The following is a 15,076-nucleotide window of genomic DNA, read 5'->3' as shown; positions in this document are numbered from 1 at the left end:
TGTATGGGTTATTCATTTGGTAATATTTATTAATTTATTATTAGAGATTTCAGCTATATGCTAATATAATGAATCCCATACACCTGTCATCTTGGTTCAATAGCGCTGACACTTAGTTTTATCTATTCAGTTTTTCTTTTGTGTTCTAAAGCAAATCCTTGACATTGTGACATGTCTTCTCAAATATTACCATAGTATCTCTAAAATAATTACATTTTCTTACCAAACCGTAATATGATTATTACACTTACCAGAATTGACAATGATTTCTTAATGTCCTCAAATACCCAGCTTACATTAAAATTTCCCCAATTATTTTGAAAATGCTTTTAAAGTTTGATTTGTTCAGAACAAGGTCCTATGGAGGGCCGCACATAGTATTTGGTTGTTATATCTCATTAGTCTGTTTCAGTCTGTAATAGTCCTCTCCCTCTCTCTACTCCCAGTCTCTCGTTCATTTACTTATGAAGTGATGTTTCCTTTTAGAAAGTTTCACAGATTAGACTAGTCTGGCTGTTTCTTTAGAGTGTCATGTTAACTTGTTCCTCTATCTGCTGCGTTTCTTATATAAACTTAAAGTTAGTTCCAAAGGCTTGATAAGATTTAGAGCCTTTCTTTTTTTTTTTGAAGTGTTTCTTGTGCTTCCTATTGTGTCTCAGTAGGAGACATCTAATATCTGGTTGCCCCACTTTTAGTGATTTTAATGATGCTTTAGGACTGATTGTGGATTTGGGTGTTGACATTCTGATCCTTTCGTTACTTTTTTTTCTAATGATTTTAGTATCCAATAATGGTTGCTGCCTTAATTAATTTCACTAGTGGGTTGCAAATATTGCTTTTTCTCCCCTAATTCACATATTCCTTCTCTACATTAATTAGCTGAAAATCTTTATAAAGTAGAATTTTCCTTCATCAACTAGAATTATCAACCTTGTAATTCAATTTGTGCAGGACAATTAGTTAAATTCTTGCATTTGTTTGCTAATTTTAAGTTGGTGCCCAGCTTTTGTTTTCAGGTAAGTACTTAAACCAGCTTATGAACAGGTACAGTATAGATTCTTCCCACTGTCTGCTTTAAACTTTTGAAACTGTCAGTTGTTTGCAGGTTCTGGTAGCCCAGAGTGGTTTGAAATGGTGACCTTAGCCCAGATGTATGTAATTATTTAATTTGGCCTTGACCAGTGGCCCAAAAAAGGAAGGGGGTGGGGTGGATAAAGGACTAAACAAAATTAATTAAAATTTAGAAATTTTTCTCTCAGAAGGAATTCATGCCCATAAAACAAAGACCAGGATACATTCATATTTTCTCGGTAAATACCAATAGATTATAAGTCACTTTTCTCGTATACATAATTGTGAAAAAAAAACCATCCAGGTATGCGTGTTATTTATTCATTGAGAGGATATACATCTCTCAGGTGTTTTTTGTCGTATGTGTACTTTTGTGTAGCCTGCCTGTTTATTCTTTTTGAATAGGATGATATGTACAATTAAAAAAAAATCTTTTGTGAAATGTGGTTTTCTTAAATACATTATTGCATTTCATACACAGTGATGAAGGGAAAAACTACAAAGCTAGACAGATTGTAAATTAGTATTGCAGTAGTGAGGTAATAGAGCAATACCCAAATGTTTTCTTAAAATATATGTAGGTGATGCCTGTGTTCTTTACTTTTGTGTGTGTGTATGTGTTTTTAAACAAGATTCATTGTAGTCTTTTAGATATAATTTAATAAATTTAGGCTGTTCAGGGTTTCAGTATCCTACAAAGAAGAATGCTGCTTCTAAGTTTTTGGGTTTCTTGAACCAGAACTTAGAAAGAACAAAAATATGGCATGATATTTTCATGGTTTAGTAAGGCTACTTTTAGTTAATTATTGTGATGTAGGCCATTAAGTAGACTTTTCTAAAACGAAACCCCAGAGGAGAGGGGTTTTGAAGATACATATATACTGGTTTCTAATAACTAATCTTTTTGGATCATTGGTATTGGTAGAAGGGATTCGCTATGTTTTCTGCCACCATTGGATCTCTGTATAAAGTTTGGCTCCACTATCAAAATGCTTAGATAGATCCCTTTGCAATAGTTGCCACCCTAGGAATAGCTCAAAAATTATTAACTTAATACTGGTTACTTAGATTCCACCTCTGTTGCTTGGAGTTGTGTTTTTTTTTTTTTTTTTTTTTTTTTTTTTTTTTTGAGATAGAGTCTGGCTCTGTCACCCAGGCTGGAGTGCAGTGGCATGCAATCTCGGCTCACTGCAAGCTCTGCCTCCTGGGTTCACGCCATTCTCCTGCCTCAGCCTCCCAAGTAGCTGGGACTACAGGCGCCCGCCACCACGCCCAGCTAATTTCTTCGTATTTTTTTAGTAGAGATGGGGTTTTACTGTGTTAGCCAGGATGGTCTTGATCTCCTGACCTCCTGATCCTCCTGCCTCGGCCTCCCAAAGTGCTGGGATTATGGGCATGAGCCACCGTGCCTAGCCTGCTTAGAGTTTTTTATGTAATTATTTTGTGATGCAAACATTTAAAATACTGTAGCTTAGAATGAAATTGTCTCAATCCTAGGAGCCAAAAGTTTGATGAATATGAATACTAATATTAACCATTTTTGTGTTCTGTGTCAGGCACTGTTCTTAGCCCTTTACAAGTAAGTTAATACATCATCTCTAAATGTAGTTACCATTATCGATCCCATTTTATAGATTTGGAAAGTAGGGTACAAAGAACAGTTTGCTCAGATTCCTTTAACTTTTGAGTGGCCGAGCCCTAGCACTGAAAGCCAGGTAGTCTGGTTCCAAAGTCCGTACTCCTAACTAATAAATAGTGGAATAAAATTAGATTAGCTTGACATTTTAGCCTGTCGTCTTCTCACCTGTAGAATAGTTATCAAGAATAGTAATATACATATAGTAAAAATTTAAGTCCCATCATTTTAGCTTGCTTTTTTTTTTTACATACTAAGATTTTTTTGTTACCAAGTCCATTAAGTATTTAGCCTGATTATCTTATTGATTAAAATACCAAAAATGTGTATTGTTCATGCATTGATTCAAAATTGGGTACAAAACAGGAGTAGATATGTAACATGCAAATAATAAATTGAACTTATATTTTTATCTTTTTGACAACACGTTAAAATTTATGTCAATCTTATTTTTTCAAAATCCTTTTCTATATTTTATTAAGACTAATTATAGCAAATAATAGCCATAAAATTAAACCAAAAAACTCATCTACTGCAGACATATTTGAAAGCTATCCCCCAAGAAAGACCAAAGTAATCACACATACCTAAACATGCTAGTATTTCCCAGAAATATTAAAAATACATAGATTTTGAAGCACATTGCTGAATGCCATAGTAACACCAAACTAAAAAATACATGTAAATTAAAAATTAATATTTTATTTTCAACATAAGTCAGAAATACTTGGTTAGAGGTCACATGATAATACCTGTCCTAACTGTCCCATAACTTCGGCTTTCTCATTTCATGTGTTTTAATATCTAAGAAGTAAAAAATAGTTGGAGCATGTCTCTGTATATGTGCAATTTTAAATTATGTTGACTTCTTTGGATTATTGAACTGTCCTCTGCTTTGCTGTAGCTGAATTTTTAAAATGTTAATTTTGAAGTCTTAAAATGTGTCTTTTGGAAAAAACATTGGAAGAGCTAAAGTAGATAGAGTTGTTCATTTAAATTGTTTATTTTTTATTTTATTTTATTTTTTTAGTTGGAGTACTGGCTCTGTTGCCTGGGCTGGAGTGCAGTGGCGCGATCTCTGCTCACTGCAAGCTCCGCCTCCCGGGTTCACGCCATTCTGCCGCCTCAGCCTCCTGAGTAGCTGGGGCTACAGGCGCCCTCCACCACACCCGGCTAATTTTTTTTGTAGTTTTAGTAGAGACGGGCTTTCACCGTGTTAGCCAGGATGGTCTCAATCTCCTGACCTCGTGATCTGCCCACCTTGGTCTCCCAAAGTGCTGGGATTACAGTCATGAGCCACCGTGCCTGGCCTCATTTAAAATTTTTTAACACTGGGTAAAATTTTTATTTTTGAGTCACAAATTAATTTGAAGCTGTGTCTTTTAGAGAGCTTATTCAACTCTTAATTCCATTATAAATAATATTTGAATGAATGTGTTTTACATCTGGAATGATTTTTATCATCTGAGTAAAGGAAATATGTTTGATGGTAGTTGGGAACTTTGAAGGTATTACGGGCTACAGATGAGAAAAAAATGTTACTACGTCATTTCGTGTTTACATACTGACCAGCATTTTCAATGAAATAAGCTTATTACTATAGGACTATAAAATGTTTTTCAAAGGTTTAACTGTCCAGGGCAGATACTTAAGACTATCTGATCATCCATTAAAAACTTCTCACATAGTCTTGCTTAAATGGATCCATTATGTTTACCCATTATATTGTTCTCAGCTGTAGTTTTAAGAAATTTATTTCATTTGTTAATACTTACTTTCCATTACCTTCCCCTTTTCTGTGACAATCTGTTGATACTTGAAGACCTCTCTTGTATTCATCTTAGGGTTAATATTTTTAAGGCCAAACAGCCTAAATTCTATGGTAATCAACTCCAGCCTTGCGTAATGAAATCTTCTGCATAAAGATAGGTTTAAATCAAATCAGATTGCAGATTTTATTGAAGAAATTGTGTTTTTAAGAGTTGACAAATATATATTGTATGGCTAAAACAAAGAAAATACTCCTGTTGCTTCTGCATTTAGTAGAAGAAAAACTATATATGTTTGTGACCAAAGTATAAAATATGATTCTTTCCAGGGAGGTAAAGGTTATGCAGAAGATTTTCACTAGCAGCTCTAAAAGGCTACCGTCAAATAATTGCCATGAACATTTCATAGCCCTAGAAGGATGTTGGCTCATTTCAGTGTCATCCTGGTTTATTCTTTATTGTATTATTCAGCAGTCATTTTAACACTATGCTAGACACTTTAGGGATTCAGAAGAGTAACAGGGTTTCTGTTCTCATGAAGCTTATCAGAGACAGAAAACATACGAGTTAGATCTAATTGGAGGCAAACTGAAATATATAGTGGAGTTAGTGTGGTTATCAGCACACAAATGAGTGATCCATCAACAAAAGGAGAAATTGGGAGGGTTTTATGGGCCAAAAACAGCATGATTAAATGTGATAGAGTATATGTCATGTTTTAGGAGTGATGAACATTCAGTTATGTGTGACGAATAGGATAATTGAAAAAATATGAAAGGCTATGATGCCAGAAAGTATTATGGGACAAGATCTTAAAACCAGTGTTACCCAGGGAGTATGAATTTTATATGGGAATTCTTAAACTCCTTTATGACTGGAAGATGAGCATCAGAGTGTCTGCGACCATTTGATGATATTATATACCAAGTTTTAGATGTTTGGCTTTTTTCAGGTTATCAAAGCGGGGGATGAGTTAAGAACCATTGCTGTGAAGGATTCATCAACTATTTTTAGGCAGTTGGGTAAAAATGACCAATTTAGTTTTAAGAAACTGACTGTGGCTCCAGAGTATGTTGGAGAAGTGAAAATGGAGACTAGAAATAACAGGTGGGAGACTATTAGTCTAATTAAGATGTAATTATAAATCTAAGCTAGGAACGTAAAATGAGAATGCAAACTAAGAAATATGGGGAAAATTATATGGAAAAGTAATAGGACTTGGCATCTTATTGATGTGATTGATTATGAGAAAAATGAAGCATGTGGAGGAGTCCACTGGACAGTAGGAAATTCAGCCTAAGACTTGGGTAAGAGTTCTGTGGAGTTGTGAATTCAGAGGCCAGAGATGTGATATTTAAAATTTTGGTTTAAGATTTCCCAGGTATAAGAAAGCAAGAGGATTAAAGCATTGTAATTAAACTTTAAGCAGTGCATATTTATGTTATAGATAAGATAAACAAGAAATTTAGGGATCAAATAAATAGGATTAAAATTAGTAGTGATCATTCAGTACAGTAGTTACGTACTGTTATTCACAAGAGTATATAAATCAAATTACAAGGAATTAAGGATATAAACGTGATAAGAAAGTATGCACTGTACTCTTTGCGGAAGTTTGCCATAGAAAGGAAGAAGAAATAGGATGGTAGATCAGAAGTAAAGCAGGACCCAGTGGGGGGAGTGTTTGCTGTGAGGCAGTATGTATAATCATTTAAAACATGGGTTTGGAGTCCTCTCAGGTTCCATGTTTGTAATGGACATAATGATAATAATCCCTTTCATTTAAGGCTGTTGTGAGGATTAAATGTGTTAATGTGCAAATAACTTTACACAGTGCCTGGTATATAATAAATGCTTGCTACCTATTAACTAGTATTTGTTTCTAAGGCTAGTTTAAGTCCTAGAATTGATTGCAAGGATTAGATCAGGAGTATAGTGGACATGTTGGGATTTAAATATTTAAATATAGAGATGCTTTTTAGGACCATTGTTAGAACCAGAAGAGATTTTTTATCAAGTTCACACAGAAATGTAGGTGCATTGGCTGGGCATGGTGGCTCACACCTGCAATCCCAGCACTTGGGAAGGCTGAGGCAGAAGAACTGCTTGAGGCCAACATTTTGAGACCAGCCTGGGCAACATATTAAGACCCCGTCTCCACCAAAAAAAAAAAAAAAAGAAGTAGGTGCAGAGCTGGAAGCAGAACCGAAATCATCAGTGTTACAGTCATTATTCTTTCCTGTCACCATTATATGTCTTTATGAAGCAAGGGAGAAAGAAGAACAGATGAAAGAAGTGAGGATTTTGAAGTTGGTTGAAAGATTTGATTGAATTCTGATCTAAAAATTATAAGGCACTTGTTTAACAAGTTGAAAGTAGGAAAGTAGACTTAAGACTCTACTAGATTTGGGGAAACTCTCAAAAATGGACTGGAAATTCAGCTAAAAGTGGATAACAAAATATTTCTAGAATTAGCATTTGTGGGGTGTGTGTGTTTTCACTCTAGTATTTGTCAAGCTCAGATGAAAGCATAGACAGAATGTAAGACTGGATTTATCTAAGTCTGGAATTGTGTAACATTAAAGGAATAGTAGCAAATGAGCAGAGTGTTGGCTCAAGCCTAAGCTTGAGCCTAAGCTTGACTCTATGGTAAAGTCAAGTCAAGGGAGAATAGAAAGGGGGTCACCATAAAGGTCAAAAGTGGGTTTAGTGGTTGTGTGGGAATAGGCGGATCAAGAAAAGAATGAAGTTAGGAAAGGAGATATAAGTGTTGAATGACCATTACAAAAAGAGACAGAGGAAAGAAAAATGAAGATGTATCAAAAGAAGTTGCTAATATGGATGGCAAAGTAGATGTTTTTAAGAAATCATGAGACCAGAGTCTTGGAAAAGTCATAGGATGATGCAGGGAATGGAGAAGAGGGAAATAAAGCCAGGTGCTGAAGTCTTTATCTAATGGGAGGAGATGTTCCAGTAATCCAATGGCTATTTTGATGGGAAAGAGTGTGGTATGATTGGGTGGCATTGACATCGGAAGCCATCCTCGTTGATGGTGGTGGAACAGCAGTTTGAAAGTAACATTGTGCGGTGAGGTAGAGTGGCGCATGATGCATCCTTATTCTTCCTTTGGAGAAAAGTTGAGGGAGACCAAAAATGACTTTTTGAGGGGATTGTAGAAGTTTCATTAGAAGAAAAGTAAGTTTTTAATTAAAAAGTTAATCTGAGGAACAGGTAGAATAAAAGTGTAGTTGTTAGTGGTAGAAGAGAATGGATTCCATAGGGCAAAATAAGAACTCAAGGGAAGGTTGGTGGAAGAGGAAGAGGATTGAATTGTTTCAAGAAAGAATAGCAGTTGTCATCCTTATGAAAAGTAAAATTTTTATTTTCAAATCAGGAAATAAAACGTAAAATGTGCCTTCCAGACCCCTTGGTGGTATACATGGGAGATTGGTTCTAGGACACACACAGTCCCATCCCCCACCCTCTGACCCCATACACCCCCTGGATACTCAAATCCACTGGTGCTCAAGTTCCTTGTATAAAATGGTATAGTGTTTGCATATGACCTATACACAACCTCTTATGTATACTTTAAATCATCTCTAGATTACTTATATTACCCAGTACAATATAAATGTTATGTAAATGGTTGTTATACTGTATTGTTTAGGGAATAATGACAAGAACAACTTTCTATACATTTGCAGTACACCATTGTTTTCCCCCCAAATATTTTTGATCCAAGGTTGGTTGAATCGGAACCCAGAGATACAGAGGGCTGACTATACTTTAAGAATTAGAATTAGCTGGGTGTGGTGGTGGGTGCCTGTAGTCCCAGCTACTCGGGAGGCTGACGCAGGAGAAAGGCGTGAACCCGGGAGGTGGAGCTTGCAGTGAGCCGAGATCGTGCCACTGCACTCCAGCCTGGGCGACAGAGCGAGACTCTGTCTCTAAAAAAAAAAAAAAAAAAAAAAAAAGAATTAGAAGGGGCTGTCAGGCGTGGTGGCTCATGCCTATAATCCCAGTCATGCCTGTAATCCCAGCACTTTGGGAGGCTAAGGTGGGCATATCACTTGAGGTCATGAGTTCAAAACCAGCCTGGCCAACATGGTGAAACACTGTCTCTACTAAAAATACAAATATTAGCCAGGTGTGGTGGTGGGCGCCTGTAATCTTAGCTACTCAGGAGGCTGAGTCAGGAGAATTGCTTGAACCCAGGAGGTGGAGGTTGCAGTGAGCTGAGATCATGCCATTGCACTCCAGCCTGTGTGACAGAGTGAAACTCCATCTCAAAAATACAAAAATAATTAGGGCTTTAGAGTCCCACCACTAATGCTCTTCTGTTTAGTAGTACACAAGACGAATAACTACGAGATGTTATGAACAGGGAAAAGAAGTAAGACCAAAAGAAATCATAAATTACTTTGGATGGAACTTTTAGAATGGCAGATGGAGGGATAAATTTGACATTGTTCAAAATCATAGAGTAAACTCTCTAAAGTAAGGGGAACCTAAGGAGACAAGATGATTAAATGTAATAGGAGATACTGGAACAACAAAAAAGGGACATTAGATGCAATTTGAGGAAATCTGATAAAGAATCGACTTTTGTTAATTTATCGATATTGGTTGATTAATTGCAAGAACTAATAAATTGTAATACCATACTAATGTATGATGCTAATAATGGGGGAACTGCGGTTTCCAGGTTATATAAGAACTCTGTAATGTCTTAAATTTGTTTGTAAATCTAAACCTTTTAAAATAGCTAAAAATTATAGATACAATTTCTAAATGATTTAATTAACAAAACCAGTTTAATTCTTCAGTTGAAATGAGCAAGATTAGGGATACCTGTGTGTTTCAGTGTAATATCTGAAAGGAAAAGAATAGATACATAATTTATATCACTTCTCTCTGGACTTAGGGTCTCTTGTCATATACATGACTGGGCATCCATCAGCTTCAGTGGAGGAAAGGTTAGGAATAATAGTGTCAGAACTAACATGAGAATTTTAGGAGATTACTGAGTCACTCAAAATGTCTGGGTGACCCAGCTGATGAGGGCCATTTCACATGAAAAAGATTCCTGCAACATCTTCTTTTCTTTAGCACATGATCGTTTATGAAGCTCTTTTACATTGTTTTATCTTTATAGCAATCCTCAGAATAGATCAAGCTTTTTTTTTTTTTTTTTTTTTTTTTTTTTGAGATGGAGTCTCGCTCTGTCGCCCAGGCTGGAGTGCAATGGCGCGATCTCGGCTCACTGCAAACTCCGCCTCCCGGGTTCGTGCCATTCTTCTGCCTCAGCCTCCTGAGTAGCTGGGACTACAGGCGCCTGCCACCACGCCCAGCTAATTTTTTTGTATGTTTAGTAGAGACGGGGTTTCATAGTGTTAGCCAGGATGGTCTCGATCTCCTGACCTTGTGATAGATCAAGTATTTTTATCCCTCCTCATCAACATGTGTAAACAGTTTTTCCCCCACATATCTGCTGCCTTAGCTAAAGATGCAAATCATTAAAGTTGAAATTATAATTTATGTAGCTAAAAGTAATCTGTTAGAGCCAGTGTATACAATATGTGTAATATGCTTTCTATAACTTTCTCAAAGGGCCCGTGGTAAGTTTATTGTTTTCTTATTTAGCTGGGAGTTAAGAACAGAACTGTTTTCTAGAATGTATTAATTATATAAATAGTGCATCATGAAATATTTTGTAGGTGTTTATATTTTTATTGCAGCAGACAGCATTTAGATTAAACCTAAAAATACCTGATTGACAAAGTAGTTTTTCAGACAAAAGTATATTGAGGGAAATTGGAGAATCTTCAGAGGCTTTAAAAGTCCAGGAAAATCTTAGACTAAATCACTCCAGTGATTTAGAACTGTGTAAAGATAGCCTAAGTAGTTTTTCTAAGTTATCAGCCGCGGGAAGGAAATAATGAAAGAGAAATACATACGAGTGGCATTAAGGACAGGTGGTGGCTTCTTTTACCTATTAAAGCATTCTTACACCATACTGTGAACTGTGTAAAAGGAAGGATCATTGGACATAATAGATTATCTGACAAGGTGGCCCGGAATGGTGGAAGTAAATCGACAAGTGAGGACACTGAATTAGCATTCAGACAGTGGGGACCTCACACCTTGTATTCTCTTTTTTGGTAAGATTTTTATTACCTCCTTAGAAAGAGGTAAATTCATCTATTTTGAGCCCAAATTTTTCTGTCTAGAAGATTGGTAGTCTTATTTTTACTAAAGTACAAGATTATTTAGTAAAAGGTAGCATTCTCTGGCTTTTTTTTTTTTTTTTTAATGTTTCAGATCTGTCACACTAAAAAGGGCTTTAGGCCAGGTGTTGTGGCTCACACCTGTAATCCCAGCACTTTGAGAGGTCAAGGTGGGAGGATTGCTTGAGGCCAGGAGTTTGAGACCAGCCTGAGCAACATAGTGAGATCTCAGTCTCTACTAAAAATAAAATAAATTAGCCATGCCTGGTGGCATGTGCCTGTAGTCCCAGCTACTTAGTAGGCTGAGGTGGGAGGATTGCCTGAGCCCAGAAGATAGAAACAGCAGTGAGCCATGATCATGCCACTGCACTCTAGCCTGGGTGACAGAGCAAACCTTGTCTCAAAAAATAAAGGGTGGGGAAGCTTTAGCCTAGACTTTTAATTCTCAATTACCATTATAAATTTATTTTAATTATTAACTAATTACTTTAATTCTCAATTACTATTTTTCCATGAAAAGGCTTGATGTTCTAAACAGTATTATACCACCAAGTTATCTCTACTGGAAAACCCAGATTTCAAGAAAAAAAAAATGTATTTTGAAAACAATTATGTCTTAAATATTTAAAATTCTTTTAAACATGTTTTTAACCATCTTTAAATTTTTTTGGTAAGTGATTTTCATTAGATTGTTAAAATGTATAGTGGCACGGTAGGGTTGTATCTCAAGATATGAAGCAGTTTTTCATAAAAATAAAGTATTAACCTTAGGCTGGTATGTTTAGATCAATACTGTATTTAAATAGATTGATAATTTTTTATATATTTTATGAATTTATACTTTTTCCTGAGATTTCAAGAGGGAAAAATGAGTAGGAGATGACTGAGAGCTTAAAGTTTGGGAGTGTCAATTAACTCAGCATTCTTTTAAAAAATATGTGTCATATATTACAGCATTTTCTTTTATTTGAAGTGAGTAAATGTATCTTTTTAAATTCCTTAGTAATTTTTGAGCACTCCATATGTATAAAGCATGTGAATATTTGGTAGCATTTTACAAATGTCCAGAGATTTGCAAGAGTTCCTGAGATCTTCATAGGGGGCCCACAAAGTTTAGTATTACTTTTCACGGTAATACTAAAGTGTATTTTGCCTCTTTTTACTTTTTCTCTTAATAGCATACAGCGGTAACTGAAGGCTAATAGTATGTGTGTTTATGTGCTTTAAAAAGTTCGTGGTTTTGGCCAAGCGCAGTGGCTCAGACCTGTAATCCCAGCACTTTGGGAGGCTGAGGCAGGTGGATCACCTGAGGTCAGGAGTTCAAGACCAAAACCAGCCTGGCCAACGTGGTGAAACCCCATCTCTACTAAAAATACAAAAATTAGCCAGGCATGGTAGTGGGTGCCTGTAGTCTCAGCTACTCGAGATGCTGAGGCAGGAGAATCACTTGAAGCTGGGAGGTGGAGGTTGCAGTGAGCCAAAATCTCGCCATTACACTCCAGCCTGGGGGACAAGAGCAAGACTCCATCTCAAAAAAAAAAAAAAAAAAAAAAGTTATTGGTTTTAATTTCGGAAATGACAACCATTAATAGAACCCACATTAACAAAAACTCCTTGTGATTCTCCATAGTTTTAAGACTATAAAGGGACCAAAAAGTTTGAGAACTTTTTCACTGTGGGATACAAAGTTTAAGACAATTATAGTTAAATAAGCAGGAGAAACAGAGTATTTTAATGAACAGTAGATGGTTATAAGAGTCAAGAGATGTACAGAGAAAATGCTAGTGATTGGAGTTTTTAGATTATTTTAATTTTGGTAACTAATTATAATTCCTCAGTTAAGATTTTTTGGCTTAGTGGGCCCTTAGAATTACTTCTTCCTGTTAGAATTAAAAGTGAAACCAGAAATTAAAGTGATTTAATTTTTTTATTGTGGCAAAGATCTAGTCCAAGTATCTTTGATGGACTTTTTGAAAACAGACTTTTTATTGTTAAAAAGGGAATTTGAGGCTTGGTACCGAACTTCTTCTGCATGCCATATTGAAGTTGGTGGTTTTTTGTTTGTTTGCCATCAGTGGGATCTCATACAGACTATGGAATTTAATAGAATTTTTAAGATACTGTTTTTCCTAAAAGGTAGCTAACTAAAGGCAGGAAAATAGAATGATGTAACAATATAATGACTACATCTGGAGTTTCTGCTACTAATAAATAATTGTATTGTCAACTTTAGTCGAATATTCTGTGCATTCAGTCAGAGCTATCTGAAAATACTGACGAATACTATTACAATATGGGGAGGTCACTTCTCAAGACTGCAAGAAAAAAAATTGTTGTGTGTAGGAATGCTTGCCTAGGAATTAGGAATGTATACTTGACAACAAGTGAACGTATCCATTGAATGTTAAATGAGAACAACTTATGGGGAGGATAGTGAGAGGTATAGTATTTAACATGGAAAAGTTAGTAATATAGTAGAATATTTGGTTGAAAAGATCCACATTGGTGTATTCAAAGACACACTGAAGACTATTGTGCATTAGTAAGTATTAAACATGAGAATTCTTAATTTTAAAATTGGACCCTAATTTCTGAGATTTACTTTAAGAATAAAAGGGGATGAAACGAGGTTGGCCATGAGTTGATCATTGTTAAAGTTGGGTGATGGCTACATAGAGATGCATTATTTTAGTCACTTTTACTTTTGTATATGTTGGAAATCTTCCAAAACAAAATGTATAGCCATAAAAAAAAGGGAGCAAAGTAAGAAAAAAAGGAGAGCCTAAAAAAAAAGGTACAGGCAAAAAGCTGTGAAAAGAAACTCATCAAGAGCAAGAGTATTAAATGAGAAACATATGCCACTGACAGAGTTCTCAGAAGAGATAAAGGCTGAATTAAAAAGAGATGGAGGGGAAAGTTTTATAAGTCAAAAACTTAGGTTAAGGATTGTGAATATTAAAGAGCACTTCAGACTGCCAATGAAAGGTCATAGTAGTTTCTATAAAGTAAAAAGATCAAAAACTTGACTTAAAAGAGTAAGATCTCTAAAACCAAAGGTAACAGCAGATTCTTACGAAATGCACCAGAAAGCTGGAAAGAAAGAAGAAATAAAATGTGAACTTATAGAACAAGAGTGGTAAGGGCCTGTTCTACCCAGGTATGTTATGAAATCAAATTCATTTAGTTTGGGTGTTTGTTCCTTTATGTTGGGAAGATAAAAAAGAACATATAATTCGTTTCTTGAGTGAACCAGTATTTATGAGAAATAAGCTGGGTGTGTAAGAATTTAAGGGATGAAAGTATTCCAAGTTGATTGGTAATTGAAAAGTAGATGAACGGTGCTAACACAAAAGGGAATTCTGTCTAGAATAAATGAAAATATGGTGACTTAAAGATAGTAGGACAGCAATAAGACTGGAAATTAGAACAATAAAATAAGAAGGAAATGATAACATAGATTGGGAAAGGATAGGAAAATACTGAAACAAAATCTGTGTTGTATAGTGATGGTTTCTTGTTCTTTCAACCAGGAGAGTGTTGTGTTGAAGGAACTTGTATTCATTTTAATTACTTGAGTGTATAATTAAGAAGGCAAGCACATTTTGCTAAGATTTTCTTTATTTGCATGAATTAAATAATGATGTTCAGAGTGATTTGTCTCTAGGAGCTGAAAGACTACTACCTTTGTTTCATAAGCTGTAATTATTTGATTTCAAGTGTGAGTTTATGAAGAAGATAGCACTTGCGGAAAAAAATGAATTACCATTATGTCGAAAGTGATACTTTTTTACATTTGGCCTTTTACTGTAAATCGTGGAAGTGAATTTTCCAAGCCTGTGACTTGGAATTATATTCTTCATGCTTTGTTTGCTTTTCCAGAGGAAATAGAGTATTATATATTTGATATTTTAACATAATACAGGTATGTACTTTAGTTCAAATAATTGTTTTGTTGGAATCAATTATTTTTCTTTACACATCAGCAAACAATTTTTCTAAACACTATAAAAATTAACTTTCAGGAACCATTTGGAATGGTCAGCCGTAAGCCATGCAGCCATCGTGCTTAAATTGGTTTTTGTAAACGACTTGTGTGTGTTTCGTAAAATATGCTTTATTTTAAAATTAGGGCTTCCTGTTGCAGCTGTTCCAGGAGCTCTGAGTCCTTTGGCCATTCCAAATGCTGCTGCAGCAGCTGCTGCAGCTGCTGCTGGCCGAGTGGGTATGCCTGGAGTCTCAGCTGGTGGCAATACAGTCCTGTTGGTTAGCAATTTAAATGAAGAGGTTAGTAAAATAATCTCTAATGTTTATTCTTTAACTCCATTTCATTTGTGAAAGTTTTTCATGTTTATTTCATTTTGCACTTGCCT

At 35.5% G+C, this 15,076-nt stretch overlaps 1 protein-coding gene across 5 annotated transcripts in view; it reads left to right on the top strand.

Annotated features, from left to right (window-relative positions):
* The window catches only part of PTBP2 (polypyrimidine tract binding protein 2), a 91,144-nt gene that overhangs the window by 66,298 nt on the left and 9,770 nt on the right, over window positions 1-15,076 (top strand). For 3 of the 5 annotated variants that reach the window (XM_009425962.5, XM_009425961.5, XM_016922982.4), the window contains one exon: window positions 14,836-14,990. In XM_009425962.5, coding sequence (XP_009424237.1) covers window positions 14,836-14,990 — 155 coding nt within the window. The remainder of the gene's footprint in view (window positions 1-14,835; window positions 14,991-15,076) is intronic. The other 2 variants (XM_001157727.8, XM_009425965.5) reach the window with 1 other exon arrangement.

Source organism: Pan troglodytes, chromosome 1, assembly GCF_028858775.2.
Source record: "Pan troglodytes isolate AG18354 chromosome 1, NHGRI_mPanTro3-v2.0_pri, whole genome shotgun sequence".
Taxonomy (NCBI): Eukaryota; Metazoa; Chordata; class Mammalia; order Primates; family Hominidae; genus Pan; species Pan troglodytes.
Note: the sequence above shows the minus strand (reverse complement) of the source record. Positions and strands in the feature narration are given on the sequence as shown.